The sequence below is a fragment of the Eurosta solidaginis genome, chromosome 1 (genome assembly GCF_040869045.1).
Source record: "Eurosta solidaginis isolate ZX-2024a chromosome 1, ASM4086904v1, whole genome shotgun sequence".
Classification (NCBI taxonomy): domain Eukaryota; kingdom Metazoa; phylum Arthropoda; class Insecta; order Diptera; family Tephritidae; genus Eurosta; species Eurosta solidaginis.
The window spans coordinates 41,978,517-41,997,813 of record NC_090319.1 but is presented as its reverse complement, the minus strand read 5'-3'; the positions used below and the strand labels follow the sequence as shown (position 1 = coordinate 41,997,813).

The 19,297-nt window shown below is 36.2% G+C and overlaps 1 protein-coding gene across 1 annotated transcript in view; it reads left to right on the top strand.

The window, feature by feature from the left end:
- TyrR (Tyramine receptor) overlaps nucleotides 1–14,996 on the top strand; it is a 69,842-nt gene extending 54,846 nt beyond the window's left edge. The window contains exons 4-6 of the mRNA XM_067759910.1: nucleotides 143–268; nucleotides 7,346–7,529; nucleotides 13,749–14,996. Coding sequence (XP_067616011.1) covers nucleotides 143–268; nucleotides 7,346–7,529; nucleotides 13,749–14,834 — 1,396 coding nt within the window. The 3' untranslated portion in view covers nucleotides 14,835–14,996. The remainder of the gene's footprint in view (nucleotides 1–142; nucleotides 269–7,345; nucleotides 7,530–13,748) is intronic.
- Nucleotides 14,997–19,297: the final 4,301 nt, after the last annotated feature.

The window sequence follows — 19,297 nt, the reverse complement described above, 5'->3', positions numbered from 1 at the left end:
AAAAAAAATTTTATAACGAGTTGTTTCAGAATAAATTGCAATTGCAATAAAGGGCAAAGTAGCACAATTTTCACTTTTTTTTTTTTTTTGCTAAATAATAACTTTTGCTCTTTTGTTACATTTTCTCTCTTTTGTTTTGCAGATACTTGGCCGTTACCCAACCTTTGACGTACTCGCGTAGACGGCGCTCAAAGCGTTTGGCCTTCATTATGATTTTAGTTGTTTGGGTGCTGGCTTTAGCTATTACGTGTCCACCAATGTTGGGCTGGTAAGTATGCGATTCGTACTTCATTAATTGTATTTTTTAATTATTTATTTTACCACTTAAAATTAAAGCTATACATTAGACGGTATCGTGAATACCTGTATCGGCGTTCGGGACATTTATTGAATATTTTTGTTTGCAATCACAAAAGTTAGAAAGTTTTTCGGTCCATTTTAGGCATTAAAATTGTAAAAAATTGGAATACTTTATAATTTTGACAGGATTTGTTCTGCATTGCCAGGGTTGCCAGCGAACAGAAAATTGCTATGGCAATTTTTTTTTTTATTTTGTCAGGTAAATTCTTATTTTTTTGTAAATTTTTTCTATATTTAAAAGGAAAACTAACGTTCTCGAAAAAAATCGAAATTTTGTAAGAGTGTTCACTGTTGCTTTCAGTAGCATCACAAGTATTGACACTCCTGCCCAATACCCAATTTCAGTAGCCTCAACACCAGTGATGCTTACATGATAACACATAAGCAGAGCTGCTCAACCCCTATATACTTATAGCTCCGACACATAAATAGTTTTTCATACTGTGACGAATATTAGCAACACTAAGGGATACTTTCATCTCTAAGCCGATGCTAAGCAGTGACTTATATGCACATCAATAGATCAATCATTATGTCTACAGATATGTACGTACACGAAACGGAGAAGATACGCACAAACACATGCAAATATCTTATCTGAGATGCTCCCAAAAGTATGCAATTATAATTGGGGAAGTGTCGCTCACAAACACACGCGCATATGAGAAGCTATATACGTGCACCTGTAGTTATAATTATAAAGAACTAACTAGTAAAATGGAAGCGCCTAGAAATATATGAAAGAGGAAACCGCACAGTATAAAAGTAGCAACAGTAGAGGCGCGACAATCAGTTTTGATTTAAGACGCATCTGGCGAGCAATAGTAGTATTATTGTGAAGAACTTTAATAAAGGCCATTTTGCATTATCGAATAGTGGTGATATTTATTCAACAGTTTAGTGATTCGAACGTTAGCAGAAGATTTGGAAGAAGTGGAATTTCAGTAAATTCGTTACAATATAGATGAGTTTAACACATGCTTATGCATTATGATTGCACGTATTTTTATGGAGAACGGTAGAATGGGCGACACTGACGCCATCTGATATTGAACATCTCCCAAATTTTCTTCCAAACAAATCGTAAGAAGAAGAATTTGACATTTGCTTTGGCTAAGGGTGTTGGCAAACTTTGCAAGTGAAATTAATTTTCCCACTGGTTGGTAAATTTTCTAACATTTTTCGCAATTAAAAACTGCAATATAACAATCGATTACGATACAAAATATGTTAGCAAGTATTTTTGTTGTATAGGGAGAATGTTTATAACAGTGCTTCGCGAAATTTTGTATGTAAATGGGCAAGGCGTAATAAACTTCAATTGCGAAGTCTGAAGTTCCTTCATATTTACAAACGCAACATCTTGGTTGATTGTGGCGATGATATTGGAATGCATTGGCTTGAGTTAAACGCATCTATTTGAAAAATGTCATTGTGTCACGGGCTTTATAGCACTTATGAATTAACTTCTCAAAGAATTTGTCACGATTTATACGTAAGTAGAAATGTCTGTATATAAGGTAAGTCCATAAACGATTGAGCTAAGATCTAGCATTCCGGAATTGTTGTATTTGTAATTTAAAAAAAAAAAAAAAAAAGTTTAATGACGTAGCGCTTTTGAAGTTTTTCGATCCGGAGTAAAAATAAAATTTTCGAAGTATATTTTTTCTTCCTTTTTGAAAGCAGGCGAACAACTAACATCAAATTGATTTGGTGGCTTGGCAATCCCTTCAATTGTAATTTTGCCATGAAATGTTTCTCAGCAAAAAAATTATCTGTCTTATCAGATGCACATGGAGTTGGCGTAAAACGTGTAGGATGACTAATTAATGCTCCCATAAGCACACCAAATTCTGGAAGAAAAGTGGGCTCTATCTCCCCTAATATTTATCGCAAAAAAATATTATTATTATTATTTTCGGCTTACTATACATATTTCATGCTCTTTTAATGATAAAAGATTTCTAGACCGGAGCAGATTCCTGTAGGAACGATAATGGCGACATGGTAACTGACGTACAGAGTGTGCGGGAGACGAATCCAACACCCTGTTTGCCGGTGATGAAAAACACGCTCCGATATCAAACTATGGGGAAGTGAGAATGGCAATATCACGGCTAAAAATCACAAGATGCTTATTAATGATGGGATACCCGCCGGGCTGTTCAAACATGAAGGCGAAGAGTTGGTATAATATAAAGAAGCAAAAAGTTGGGTTTGCAGTAAATGTGGACAAGACGAAGTACTTGCTGTCATCGTGGCCATTGTGGCCACGTCACTCTTGACGGATATAAATTGGAGACTGTGAAGGATTTCATCTATTTGGGAAGCAGCATTAAAAGCAAAAACAATGTCGGCTTATAAATCAAACGGAGAATAACCCTTGCCAACAAGTGCTTCTGTAAGCAATTGAAAAGTGAAGTTCTCTATCGACGAACAAAATTCTCGCTCTGCAAGTTACTCATCATACCGGTCCTGATGTAATGCTAGGAATCATGGAAGGTGTCGAGAGAAAATGAGATGGCTCTTGGTGTATTCGAGAGAAAAGTTCTCCGTAAGATTTTTAGCACTATCCGTGATGTCGACAGCGAGAACCGAAGGAGGTATAATGATGAGCTATATCAGCTTTACGCAGATATGATGATAGTGCAGCGCATAAAACAGAAAGCTTTGCTAGCTAGTTCATGTTATGCGGATGAACGTATAAGCTCCGGCAGTTTGTAAACAGAGGAAAGAGAGGGCTTTCACTGAGTTGGGAGAGGCAGTTAGAGGAAGCTTTGACCTCACTGACAGGGTTAGCTGATCTCACTGACTCAACGTACTTCATTTCTATATTAAATTTTTGCAGGATTTACAGATGGCGCCCGTACACATCTTTTGCTTACATTTTACTCCTTTTCTATTCTCATACCGTACAAAAAAAAGTACAAAAACTGTTAGTAAAATGTGAACAAACATGTATTAAGCCACGAACAATGAATTCGCTTCAGCTTTTCATACGTATGCAATGACAACAAAAGATATTAGGTAGTAATAATATTTAGTTTTCAACTCGACCCACGCTCCAGCTCGAAAGCGGAGCAAAATACTCCGATTGAAATAAAGTCTGAACACTGCGCCAGCAATGAAACATGGTGTCAAAAGCGTGACGTCACGCCGAAAAAATTTATTTTCCAGCCAACTATGATTTTTTTGCTATCTCATTTTTTAATGCGGGATCTGTGCTTATCGTTCTTTATAATATTGCTACTTTTGAATATTTACTTATCGTGTGCCGATCCATCGTTCATTTGTAAACCAAACCAACATTATTCAACATCGACTCACCGTACAGCAATCAAATGGTTGTTTTATAGCGGTATACCCTTGTCCATCTAAGTGCCCTTTTTTACACTGACGAACAGAGCCATCGGCGCATTTGGCACCTTTAACCATCCAATAGTTACCCGATCCGCTATCATTAATTGCAACGACCGCTAAGGTATCTGCTATTCTGGAGTACTTGTTTGCTTTTTTGTTGTTCTCCTATGTTACCAACTGTCTGGTTTCAGCCAACCGTCTATCTCATTACCTATCAAACATGGGCGACTTCATTAATCATTGCTGCTGTGTATTGTGTGGGCTCAAACTTAAACCATCACGGTATTAAACTGGGAAATATGAAAACAATCCCACTAAGTAACTAAGAAGTTATATGTGCCTTTTGGCCATGTGAAAAAAGCCTGAGTTGCCTGTATTAAGAAGATTGCTGTCCAGTCTCCAGCTCTGTGTGCACCTATGGAAAGGAACTTCTTAAAAATAACTAAGTATCGGAAAGAACTGCTTTTTATTTCTGGTTGCCAAATATTTGTGGGACTAGGGAGTTTGGTTTGTAAGGCTGTACCGCAATATATTTTCCTTCACTGTTGTTCGCGAGCACTAGACCACACACCCCATCAAATTGAGGTCCTTCACATAAATTTAAAAACTGACTGTTTACCACTGATACTGCACCGCCTCTGAAGACACTAAGGCTGACGGCAGATCGTTCGCTTGAAACTGTGCTAGAAGCGAGATTTATTTTCATATATTTTACAAGCTTGGAACGTTTTTAGTACTGTGACAGCTTTTAAGATTTTCCACAAGAAATAATTTTCATAGGTTTCTATCTTTATATTATAGCCACGATTCTAGTCTCTACTCTGTCGTCAGCCTAAAGGAAATCATTTTGACCGATGGGATTGATGGGCTTCTTGTAAAATGCAACTAAGATCCGCAGACCTAGAAGGTTCGGCCTAGTCAAAGGACTATCAATATCGATAATAATCTCCAATAAGACCTTATAGGCACCACCGAGCTTTTAAGGAGATGAACAATCCTGCGCCACTCGGTAAATGAATAGACTGCTCTCAGCGCTACATTGACTTGGAGCACACCAATCGAATATAATTATATAGAGACTTGTAATGGCGCAAATTAGATGCTGAGTTAAAAAAAAAAAAACAAAGAAACTTGAGGCTCAAATGTCTGACCGTGATTATTTTTAACATTGCCGAAGATACATAATGAGACTGGCGACAAAAGACGTGCAAATTCCTTAACTTGGCTGAAAGCTGCAAAGCACATTGAAATGATGAATAAGTTAATGGACTTTATAAAGGATATGCGCCAAGTCCTTTGCAAAATATTGCGGTCCAATGAAAAAAAGGCGAACTGCAAACTGTCTTAGCTATTGCAAAATCACACTGCTTATAAGCTACATAAGGACCGATTATCGAAATGGTCTCCCAAAACGCCAAATCATTATGAAGATCGTAGAATAAGAAGAAATATATAAAAAAAAGAATACATCTCCGCCTTTTGGATGTGGAAAAAGTGTTTTTATAATTGATTAGAGTTTGCAATGGCGCTGAATAATAATAGCAGCTCTGTTTGAAGAATCTCTCCGAGTCTTTCAAAGCCAGATGAAGTTTTCAACAAATATCCTATGCCTCTCCTGTTACTAGAGAGAGCCACTCCAAGAATGTGGAACCTTCTGATCCCATCACACCCCCATAAGTGATACAAATAAGATGTCTCATTATAATGTATATTGGAACAATTTTCCGTCATCCGTTGTCAAATTATGTTTCATGACAAACGGGTTTCGGAGTTAAGCCATCACACAAGCATCAATTTTGACAATACCTGCTCATGTACCTACGAACTCTAAATATAAAAAACATTACAACAACAGATTAGAACGAAAATTGACACTCATCACGAACAGGTATTTTCAAAATTGATTCTTAAGTACATTTATGTGAATTTGCTGTGTGTTCATTCAGAACCGAGGGTGGTTTTACTGATCAATTTGTGTGGCTAACTGCGGTATGTAAAAGTCTAATCGTTTGACCTTCTTTGTGGGTTTGTTGCTGTGGTTTGTTTATTTTTTTGTGTTTCTTTGTTGTTGTGTCTTTATTTGTTGTTGTCTGTTTGTCTGTTGTACCTGTGTGATTATTTTGTTTCTTGTAAACAAGTTTTAAAGGCTCGAATATTGTGTCAGAAATTGTGTTTATCTGTTCGTTTATGATTCTACCGTTGAATGTTTTCTGTTCGTAGATTTCCATGTTTTCCAGTACGTTCAGACGTCGGCATTTTGCTTATATATGAAGGACCCTAACTGTGTTACTGATGTTTTCTTGGTAACATTCATTTTCGACCATATGATTTGCGAAATTATACTCTTGTATAATGTTTCGATTGCATGTTTTCTTGTTATAACGTTCTTATTTGCCGCCCAGTTTGTCCTTTATAACTATGTTGGCATCCGTAGGCAAGCTTGTGTACGCCTTGGCTGCTAAATGGATCTCCTGTGTTAATGTTAGTTCTGAGTTTTTGTCCTAAATTGTTCGCTGTTTTGGACGCTGTGTTAGTTTTGTATTTTTTTAAAGAAGTTTATCAATTTATATGTTACTTCTTGTGTAAGAGGTGTTCTTTCAGTCTTAATGATGCATTTTTATGATATTGAATTATTATGTATTCTTGTGTTGGTGGCCGTTGATTTTCTGTATATGTCGTAGTTAAAACTTTTAGCAAATTTGTCAATATTTATCGTGAGGTCTAGATAGCTGATCGCTCCGTGTTTTTCGGTTTCCATTGTAAATTTTATATTTTCGTGCTGCTTGTTGAGGTACTCCAGTACAAGCTCTTCGTTATTAGTAGTTAAAACGCATATTATGTCATCCACGTATCTAGCATAAAATGACACGCCTAATTTGAGCTTCAGCTCCTGTATGTACTTTTCTTCCAGATTTTGCATGAACACTTCCATAAGAACGGCTGATTGCATTCCAAGGCCGTTTGTTTGTTTATATATTTTATTGTTGAATTGAAAATAGTTTTGACGTAAAGTGGTTCTTAGCATATTTGTGATTTGCTTAATTTTCACTTTGTATATGTTTTTTGTATTATGAACTATTGTTGAGCTAACTATGTCCAAAGTCTCCGATAGTGGTATTGATGGGTATAAATCTTTCATATCAAAAGATGCCAATTTGCTGTTCTTTGTCAGCTCTACGGTCTCAAGTTTCTCTATCAGTTCTGGTGTGTTAGCTATTGCATATTAAACTTACTATTAGCTCCAGAGTATCTTTCGAAATCGTTTTTAAATATATCTCATTATTTGAACCTTCAAACAAACATATTAAGATTTGTTCATAGCATAGTCCATTCGGGTCGTCGGTATGATTACTTCCCAATATGGATTGCTGGATTTTTCTATTAATGTTTTAGCTACAAACTAAACCAAAACGAACATGAGAAGGGAATAATTCAAGATATGGTTTTCTTTAAGGCTGCTAATGCAAATAAAGGGTTCTCTTAGTATGCCACCAGTTACAAATTCAACAAATTTAATTCTCCAGCTATCAGCAACTCGAAATTTCCTTCTTTCCACTAAAATTTATGCATTTTTAATATACGTTTATTAAACCTTTTTTATTCTTTTTTTTGTGTCAAATTTCAGGTACGAACCAGGTCGCCGAGATTTAAGTGAATGCCGTTATAACCAAAACGAAGGTTATGTCATCTTCTCTGCAATGGGCTCATTTTTCATACCAATGGCTGTTATGATCTACGTTTATGCGCGCATTTCCTGTGTCGTTGCATCACGTCATGACCATATGACGGACATTAGCGTGCACAATAAGGTGAGTAAATATGGAGAAAAGATGGTACTAAGAGCAAATCGTTATGGGAATTTTTGTTTTATATGCATACATATATGCACTACAATTTCAATAAGAACAAAACTACAAATGGGAATCTATACTAATTATATAAAAATGCTTATATGGGCAATGTTTGTAACGGCTAATCTCAAGAAGTACCAAACCGATTTTTATGAATTTTGTTTTAAAAGAAAGTATTGACGCAAATAAACACCCTGCTTTTTTTATTTTTCCATCTCGACAAACTAAAGCCCTTTATTTTTAGGATAAATTTGATGAAAACCCCCAAATAATGTAAGCATAAGACTTTTCGATGGCCAAACCCAAGCTACAGTGGGCCCACAAAAACAACTTTTTGTGAAGAGAAGTGTGTCATTTCACACTGGCAAATGCACGAGTTTTTTGCTCACAACGAGCTGTTGTATGTACAATAAGCAATTCTGCTTGAAAATAATGTGTAGGTTCGAAGTTTTATGACTTGTATGGAGCGTATGCCATCTAATTGGAATAACTATGGGTTGTAATCCATGCCGGCAAATGCCCTGTTAATGAACACCATGGTCGTTATAATGCCCCGACTATAGGCGAGGTTGCAGTATTGATAGTTGACGAAAGTCCTTGGCCCCGCGATATTGTCCTGCAGTCGTGCAAATAGTCATATACATCTAAGGAATGCTGTTAACGAAGATTTGCAATACTGAAAATATTGGTCAGTTAGAATTTTTGCCGTCTTCATTTACTGGATCGTCTCGATATTTGCATGAACGTACAAAAGACGCCCTCTTATATGTCCGTCATCATGAAAGGATGACTTATTTATAACATTCACATGAAATCCAGAGTGGAGTGAAATCAAAAACGAATTGTTTCCTAATCAGCGACCAAGTGAGCGCCACGACATTGGGTCGAGTGTATTCCATATCAAACTACACCAACTCATGAGTTTAATTACAAAACAAGACCTTTTTGAAAAAGTTAGATGCCATATGTTTACTGTTGAGTGGCAAAAGCGAGGTTTACCTCACGCGCATATGTATTTTAATTTGGCTAATAGATAAAATTCTTCCCGGTGACATGGATCGCATTATGTCAGCGGAAATTCCAAATAAAGACGAAGATCCGATGTTGTATGATATAATTACTAAAAATATGATCCATTGCCCATGTGCGGTCGATAATTTGTCATCGCCCTGCATTTTAAATGGACGAAGCTCAAAACGATACCCACGCGAGCCCCAACAGCATACACACACCGGGGAAGATGGATATCCAACAATAGACGAATGTCTTCAGCGGACGGTGGCTATACCCATGTACGTTCTAATGGCCAACGTCGACAACCGATGGATCGCTCCATATTCCCCCGTTCTTTCCAGATGTTCCTCCGCTCACATAAATGTAGACTACTGTCATTCAGTGCAAACAACAACAGCAAATCTAAACTACGATGATACAATCTTACCATACCCTTCCTCATATATGGCGAGGAGAAATGAATTGCCAGTCATTGAAAACAGTGCTTGTGTTTTACAAACATTTTCTTATGGTCCAAGGAGTTATTATGGCCTTATAAAATCACCGCTTGAATGGCAAAAATATTTTTTACACTAAGAGTTTTTCAATTACTTTCGCAATTCCTTTGAGCAATGGGAAATTATTAATTATAATTGGAATTCCTTGTAATGTAATTGAAAATTTTTCAATTACATTTGCAATTCCTTTCGAAAGTACTGGGGCAGAAATTATATTTGAGCAAAGTACTTTTTTTTTTTTCAGTTACAAACAAAAAATTGTTTGTACTTGAGCCTCAAAAAACTAAATGACTTTTGGTATTTGTTTTTTTGTTTTTTTTTTTTTTTTTTTGAAGAATTGAAATGTAATCAATTCCTTTGCTGTGGAGGAAAGAAATTGATTACTATCCTCAAGTACATATAATGGGGAATTGACGGTAATTGATTACCTAAAGTAATCATTACTACCCAGCTCTGATGTGAAATTGACAGGAACTGACGCATGAAAAAAATAAGTCAGATGCAGGGGCTTAAATTTATAGAAGTGTGCAACTTATTTTCAATAATATTCACAAAAATTTCTTCAGTGCAATTTTTTTATACTCAGTTGAGCAGAGCTCACAGAATATATTAACTTTGATTGGATAACGGTTGGTTGTACAGGTATAAAGGAATCGAGATAGATATAAACTTCCATATATCAAAATCATCAGTATCGAAACAAAATTTGATTGAGCCATGTCCGTCCGTCCGTCTGACCGTTAACACGATAACTTGAGTAAATTTTGAGGTATCTTGATGAAATTTAGTATGTAGGTTCCTGGACACTCATCTCAGATCACTATTTAAAATGAACGATATCGGAAAATAACCACGCCCACTTTTTCGATATCGAAAATTCCGAAAAATTGAAAAAGTGCGATAATTCATTACCAAATACGGATTAAGCGACGAAACTTATTAGGTGAGTTGAGCTTATGACGCAGAATAGAAAACTAGTAAAATTTTGGATAATGGGCGTGGCACCGCCCACTTTTAAAAGAAGGTAATTTAGAAGTTTTGCAAGCTGTAATTTGGCAGTCGTTGAAGATATCATGATTAAATTTGGCAGGAAAGTTTCTCCTAATACTATATGTATGCTTAATAAAAATTAGCAAAATCGGAGAACGACCGCGCCCACTTTTAAAAAAAAAATTTTTTTATTCAAATTTTAAAAGAAAAGTTAATATCTTTACAGTATATAAGTAAATTATGTCAACATTCAACTCCAGTAATGACATGTTGCAACAAAATACAAAAATAAAAGAAAATTTCAAAATGGGCGTGGCTCCACCCTTTTTCATTTAATTTGTCTAGGATACTTTTAATGCCATAAGCCGAACAAAAATGTACCAATCCTTGTGAAATTTGGTAGAGGCTTAGATTCTAGAACGATAACTTTTTTTTGTGAAAAAGGGCGAAATCGGTTGAAGCTACGGCCAGTTTTTATACACAATCGACCGTCTGTCCTTTCGCTCGGCCTTTAACACGATAACTTGAGCAAAAATCGATATATCTTTACTAAACTCAGTTCACGTACTTATCTGAACTCACTTTGTATTGCTGTAAAAAATGGCCGAAATCCAACTATGACCACGCCCACTTTTTCGATATTGAAAATTACGAAAAATGAAAAAAATGCAATAATTATATACCAAATACGAAAAAAGGGATCAAACATGGTAATTGTATTGGTATATTGACGCAAAATATAACTTTAGAAATATAAACTTGGTAAAATGGGTGTGACACCTACTATATTAAGTAGAAGAAAATGAAAAAGTTTTGCAGGGCGAAATCAAAATCCCTTGGAATCTTGGAAGGAATACTGTTCGTGGTATTACATATATAAATAAATTAGCGCTACCCGACAGATGATGTTCTGGATCACCCTGGTCCAAATTTTGGCCGATATCTCGAAAACGCCTTCACATATACAACTAAGGGCCACTCCCTTTTAAAACCCTCATTAATACCTTTAATTTGATACCCATATCGTACAAACACATTCTAGAGTCACCCCTGGTCCACGTTTATGGCGATATCTCGAAAAGGCGTCCACATATAGAACTAAGGCCCACTCCTTTTTAAAATACTCATTAACACCTTTCATTTGATACCCATATCGTACAAACAAATTCTAGAGTCACCCCTGGTCCAACTTTATGGCGATATCTCGAAAAGGCGTCCACCTATAGAACTAAGGCCCACGGCCTTTTAAAATACTCATTAACACCTTTCATTTGATACCCATATCGTACAAAATAAATTCTAGAGTCACCCCTGGTCCATATTTATGGCGATATCTCGAAACGGCGTCCACCTATAGAACTAAGGATTACTCCCTTGTAAAATACTCATCCACCTTTATGGCGATATCCCTAAATGGCGTCCATATATAGAACTACGGCCCACTTCCTCTTAAAATACTCTTTAATACCTTCATTCGATACACATGTCATACAAACACATTCCAGGGTTACCCTAGGTTCTTTTTACAACATGGTGATTTTCCATTACTTTGTCTCCACAACTCTCAACTGAGTATGTAATGTTCGTTTACACAGGAATTTAGCCTTCCTTATATTCCTATATGGAATAACCTAGGAGCATTAGGCCACATACGGCATCTTTCAAGAAGTTTCTTTTTGGGCAGCTCATGCGGGTACGATATCGCAAACAAAGTATTCTCACAGTTCTCATTTCAAGCATCACTTTACATACATATATCGGGTAGCTGATAGTATCGAGTCAAAAACTTGTATTTTTTTTTTTTGTATTCCGGAAGTAACGTTAGTAAATCCAGTGCAGATCTATTGGAAGTTGTGGAAGTTGGAAGGATCTGTAGCCTATAACAAGCTGCAAAAATTTGGGCAGGCCATATATATTGATGTATCTTGCTGCTTTCTGAAAAATATCATTGAATGAAAATAATGCGAATTCTTATGAATGGATAACTTCCCCCACCAGTAAGTCCGGTTTTCAGGGAGGGACGCCAAAATTGACATGGTCTAGTAATTTCAAAGCCTCTGCAGATTGATTTCTTCAATTCCACACGTAGATTTGCATACCTTATACAGAAAAATTATCCTTATTAAAGAATCGTGAGGAAAATATTGTTGCCGAGAAAAAAAGTATCGACATGTTACGATATCATATCGAAATTCGTGCTCCTATCTGCAGAATATATAATACTTTGCCCGTAAATAGACAACAATTCGTTTTCCATACTGAAACCTATCCAGACAGAGTTATTTATCAAAATTACACGCTTTTCCAGATGAGTTTCTGAAGTGGCTGGCTCTATAGTCCGTTCTTGTGTCTGTACGAAACATGGCCCCATAGGCAAAATTCTCAATATCGAATGCGCTCCAGCACTCAGTGCCCACACTTTCTTCGCAGAGCAGAGCCTTACACATATCTTGCCTTGTGAGAGTCGATACTCGGAACTAAGATGGTCGCTGATATTATGTGTGTCGTTGATAGCGATTTGATAATTTGAAGTCGATGTTTTCATGCTAGAATCGGATATAACAGCAATTGCTGCGACGTCGAACAAACACAACACGCCGATAGATCTTACTTCATAGAGGCTGTATCTCCATTTCTTACCCAACCTGATGTCGACAACTAAATAATGTAGCGGTACATCACTTTGATGCGAAACACAAAAATTCGTTTATTCACAGCGGTGAAGGGCAGTACTTGGCTACTGTGTCTCTTTCTTAACACATACTTTCTACCACGATTATGTTTTCGGTATAATTTTCTAGGTCACTGAACTGGCTCAATTTACCACCATCCCTTCAAATCGTTCGAATATCCAAAGTTCAAGAAATATTCCTTCAAATATTTGCTATGGTTTTCAACTGGGAATATACAACTCTTTTAATTATTTTTGGGCAGCATTCTACAAATCAGACTACCGCTTGCAGACACACCTCTTGGTAGACAGACGCCACAAATTTCAGAGAGTCCTTAAGTTGGGTATAACGCAGTGCCACCCCCGAACGTCGATTATCGTGTACGTAAATCATGAATGATGCAAAACTTTTCTGAAATTTATTTATTTTATGTAAGGCGCGATAACCTCCGAGGGGATTTTAGGCCGAGCTTCTCTTCCAATTTGCGTCGTACTCCTTTCTTAATTTTTCCTACAAATTGGCGGGAGGGAACCTACTCGTTTTATGCCGACTACGAACGGCATCTTCAAGGCAGATGAGTTGTTTTCACTGAGAGCTTTTCATGGCAGAAATACACTTGGAGTGCTTGCCAAACACTGTCGAGGGGCAACCCCGCTTAGAAAAATTGTCTTCTAATTGAAAAACTTTGTTTCTAAAATTTTGATATTGCTTTGCTCGGAGCGTGAACCCAGGGTCTTCGGTGTGGTAGGCGGAGCACGCTACCATCACACCGCGGCGGCCGCCTGAAATTGGTTTATAACAAAAATCTTAAATTTTATTTCGCAAAATAAAATACAAATTATTTTGCTCGAGTTATATTGGGAATATTAAACAAAATAGTAGCTACTACTTGAGTCACTGTAAATAATAAAAGCAAATTTACACATTATTTTTTTCACTTTGCCTGCGCTTTGTTATGCTGAGAATAACTTACACCTAAAAATATACCATTTTCTCATTCACAGAAATTCAAGCGCTACACAGCTGCAGACGTCGACCATGACATAGACTATGACTTCTCTGAGCTAGAACTTAGTTCAGGCCAACGTAAACAAGCAGCCGCACGTACATTCTCAAACCAAACCATTGCCAAGGAGTTGCATGATGTCATGTTGTCCGAAGGTGATATTGATGGCGGCGGCAAATTGATAACCACGCCAATGGCTGGAAGTACTGGCAGCGGTAATGGTGCCGGTGGGTCAACCTCACCACAGCATCATTCGCTATCGACTTTAGTCACAGCGACGGTAAATACAAAAAATTCATGCTACGAATTGACACGTCCATCGTCCTTGAAGCGCACACCCACATCATCATCTACAATTACAGTAATGACAAGTGGCTGTGGTGTGACAACAACAACGAGCGGCACAAGCGGCATTAGTGGCAGCCAAACTGGTAATCAAGGAGTTGGTGGTGGCAGTGCTGTTGGTGGTCTAAATGTCGCCACAACTGAAAAAACGTTTACAAGCATCAACGATCAACCATGGCCCATGCGTACACACAGCGCACGACATCATCATCACTTTGGCACATCTGTACATGGCAGTAGCAGCAACAACACTGGCCTTAATACGAATGCCACTTCGGTGGTGAATGTGTCCACATCGCCAAATTTACACATAGAAAGCGCTACTTTAACACGACAAATACGTTTGCCACAACAACAGCAACAACAACAACAGCAGTCGCAACCGCAACAACACCATCATCATCATACCAAATCATTTTCGAATCGCATCACCTCATTGAAAAAGGAGAATAAAACTACACAAACATTGAGCATTGTTGTGGGTGGCTTTATTGCTTGTTGGTTGCCGTTTTTTATTTACTATCTTATAACGCCTTTTCTCGATGAACATGAAGTGAGTCGGACATTGGCCAAGGGGCTCACCTGGTTGGGTTGGTTCAATAGCGCCATAAATCCATTCATCTATGCTTTTTATAGTGTCGACTTTCGCGCGGCATTCTGGCGACTGACATTTAAGCGTTTCTTTAGTGTTCCAATGAAGCCACAATTTCCAGCGAATACAATGTCCATTAGACGATAGTTCGCTGCACTGCATTCGTATTACACATAAATTTAGATATTGACTTATAGAAGTAAAGTAAATATTTTAAAATATGCTTAAAGCGCTTAAATTTGCGATAAAAGTAGTTGTAGTATAAGCATTACAGATTTTTTTCTTAATACTAATAAACTAGAAGTTATTGCTAAATATAAAATATTTTGTTTAGATTCAGAGATAAATTTTTGAATTAAAATACGGAAAAATCTTAATCTCCCAATTTTCGAATGTAAATAATTGATTTATTTTGGAAGCATTTGAGATTTTTAAGCATTTTTTCAGAGTTTTTCAGTGAAAGGAATATCTAGTTCGGAAGAGAAGAAATTAAATGCACACAACAATACATTGGAAAGATACTAACTAACTTAACTTCAGACGAAAAAAACATAAAGAACTCCTACAGACTCAAACAAAGATTGGATAATATGAAACTATCTGAAGCAGATATACTGGTTTCATTCGATGTGGTATCGTTGTTCACCAACATGCCAAAATACTTAGGAATTAAAATAATAATGACCAAATACAGCGAAATACAATCAATGATACCAAAAAACAAGTTCCTTAAAATTTTAAATTTCTGCTTGAACGACAACAACTACTTTGCCAATGGGAAACCCACTCTCCCCGACCTTAGCAGACATTATAATGGACGATTTGCTGGACAATATCATCTCCGAACTGAAACAAACCCACAACATACAACTGAAATTTATAGTAAAGTACATGAACGACGTTTTTGCGATCGTCAAACGAAACGACTTAGACATAATTCTAAATACATTGAACAGATACCACAACAAATTGCAATTTACGATGGAGAAAGAAAAGAATTTGATGATCCCGTTTTTGGATGTCCTTATTCACAGGTAAAACAACGAAATAGTGCTGGACTGGTATTCTAAACCCATATCCTGCAGCAGAATAATAAACTTTCTATCCTCACAGCCCACTAAATACAAAGTAAATACAGCGAAAAGCCTCATACACAAAATATTCACATTAAGCCACAAACAGTTCTGGGGAAAAAATAAAACAAAAATATACAACATACTAATAAACAATAATTACATCCCTAATACAACAGATATTATTAGAAGTGAACAGAACTCAAGAAAAAACATCAGCTAACAACGCAACGATGACAAAGCAATACCACAGTGTCACATACATTCCCAAGCTTACGGAAAACTTCAATCAAAACATGAAAAAACAAAAAAGGAACATATCTCTCGCATACAAATCGAACTGCACATTCTCTACCATTTTTGCACGTACAAAAAGCCGTTTAGAACCACACCAACAAAACAATGTAGTTTACGAAATTCAATGCAAAGGTGGAGATAACGAGAACTGCAACAAAATCTACGTTGGAACAACGAAAAGGCACTAGGAACCCGATAAAATTCAAATAAAAACTGGTCAGCAAATTATAAATAAATTTAATGCATGCAATTTGTTAGTAAACATATAAAACAAAAAATAAAGTTAAGTCAAATGCAAAATTTGATGGACATTTTTCTTAATTGCAACTAAATTTTGAAACATTTTCAAAGGTTCCGAATATAAAAATATATGATCTCCTTCTAAGATAATACAAAATTGGTTAATCAGAATCTGTGCATTCAAAAAAAAAAAAATTTTTTTGTGTGTTTGTTCGCTGTCAACCAAATGTTCAAACATGCATTGAGCAAGAGCACTGCACCACAAGGAAAAGAAATTCGCAAGCACTGCTTTCAATTTATGTAAGTATATATGTTGTTTTTATATGATTTCGTTTTGTGGCGAAATCGAACATTATGTCCCCAGCCTGTTCTCCCATAGGTATACAAATTAGGTACGCATTTTTAAAGCAACAATCTCCAATATTAATTCTTTTAAATGAAGGCGGTACCCCGCCTATTTCACAAAATTTTACCAAAATTCTATATTTTGTCATAAAGTCAACAATCAATTTATCGGTTTTTTTCCTTGTTCGAAATTTTAATATCGTTTTTTGTTTAAGTGGGCGTTAACATCAGCCGATTTTGTCAATCTTCATCAGGTATCTATGTATATATTATTAAACTTTCATACCTTCAACGGCTTTTGTTTTTAAACGGTTTTATTTAGGTAGACTTGAAAAAGGCTGCACGGCTGCACGGCCGTTGTGAACGAATTTTGTAATTAAAATTTAAGTAGGTGGCGCAAGGATCGAGATAATCACAAAAATCGTATTTGTGATCCGATTTGGCTCATATTTGGAACACGTAATACATACAAGAATAGAAAGCGAGCTACGAAAAATTCGCCGCTAGGTGGCGCAAGGATCGGGATAATCACAAATATCGTATTTGTGATCCGATTTGGCTCATATTTGGAACACGTAATACATACAAGAATAGAAGGCGACCTATGAAAAAAATCGCCGCTGGGTGGCGCAAGGATCGAAATATTCGCAAAAATCGTATTTGTGGTCCGATTTGACTCATATTTGGAACACATAATACATACAAGAATAAAAAGCGAGTATGAAAAAAAATAGCCGCTAGGTGGCGCAAGGATCGAGATATTCACAAAAATCATATTTGTGGTCCCATTTGGCTCATATTTGGAATACATAATAGACACAAGAATAGAAAGCGACCTATGAAAAAAAATTACCGCTAGGTGGCGCAAAGATCGAGATATTAAAAAAATCGTATTTGTGGTCCGATTTGGTCCATATTTGGAACACATAATACATACATGAATAGAAAGCGACCTATGATGTCCGATTTGGCTCATATTTGGAATACATAATGCATACAAGAATAGAAAGCGACCTATGAAAAAAAATCGTCACTAGGTGGCGCAAAGATCGAGATATTAAAAAAATCGTATTTGTGGACCGATGTGGTCCATATTTGGAACACGAATAGAAAGCGACCTATGATGTCCGATTTGGCTCATATTTGGAACAAATATTACTTACAGTCCGGTAGAAGTGACATCAAAATATTTTTTGGAGTTGGAGGAGGGACAATCATGCGTGGCGCAGAGTCGAGTAAAGTCCTTGGAAGGATTATGTATTGAGGACTTAGATTGTAGCATTTGTATATAAGGCCTTGCATTGCAAAAGAGGGTTAATAATTATTAATTACATTTACACACAAAAGTACATATATAACACAAATATTGAAATCACATATTCTTACTCAAAATTACTGCGTTCTTCCTTGTCCAATTGTTTTGTATAGATATTTTTTTTGTTTTCTGCATTGTGCAGAAATGGTCATATATAAAATTTTAAATTATAGGGCTTTGGGATTAGTATTTTATAAATTTGAATAAATTGAAAAGAAATAAGTAATAAAATGAACACAGTGTAAATTCAAACAACAAACTATATATATACGTGTTTGACGTTTGTGGATATTTCGTCAGCCGGTTCGTGCTTGATGGACTATGTAGAGCAGCTGACGATTGCTGACATCGTTAGAAAATACACGTGTAGATGTCGCTGATGTTTTTAGCTCCTACGCTTCTTTTATTAACGCAGTTTTTATCAGCTTTAATAAATATTTCTTCTAATATGATTCTTTTTTCCTAACTTTTCTCTCTAACCAATACTTTAGTTCCTTCGGAGTCAAATCTATGTCCAAAAGTAATAGCGTGGAGGGCGAGTGCACTTTTTTCTGTTTCTTTCTTCTCAGCAGTTTTTCTATGTTGATTTAGGCGTTTGTATAAATGTTGAGATGGAGTGCCTATGTAACTTTTTCTTCGCTGGCAGTCAATGCAGTCTATTTTGTATACAACGTTCTTTTCTTTCTTTGTTGGTATTTTGTCTTTAATCTTGTTGTACATTTTCCCAACATTGTTTTTATTTTTGTGCACAAAATGGACGTTGGCAGTGAACTCTTTGAATTTGTTTGTAATACATTTTGTAACATACGGGAAATATGAAATTGTCATAGTTTTAATTTCTGCTGATTGTTGTTGGGCGTTGGTGCTCGTTAATATTGGGACGGTATTTTTGTTGTTGATGGGCATTTTAAAATGATTTATAAAATAATGATTTATTTTGGACATAGATTTGACTTCGAGGGAACTAAAGTATTGGCTAGAGAGAAAAGTTGAGGAAAAAGAATCATATTAGAAGAAATTTTTATTAAAGCTGATAAAAACTGCGTTAATAAAAGAAGCGCAGAAGCTAAAAACATCAGCGACATCTACACGTGTATTTTCTAACGATGTCAGCAATCGTCAGCTGCTCTACATAGTCCATCAAGCACGAACCGGCTGACAAAATATCAATAAATGTCAAATACGTATATATATAGTTTGTTGTTTGAATTTACACTGTGTTCATTTTATTACTTATTTCTTTTCAATTTATTCAAATTTATAAAATACTAATCCCAAAGCCCTATAATTTAAAATTTTATATATGACCATTTCTGCACAATGCACAAAACAAAATATCT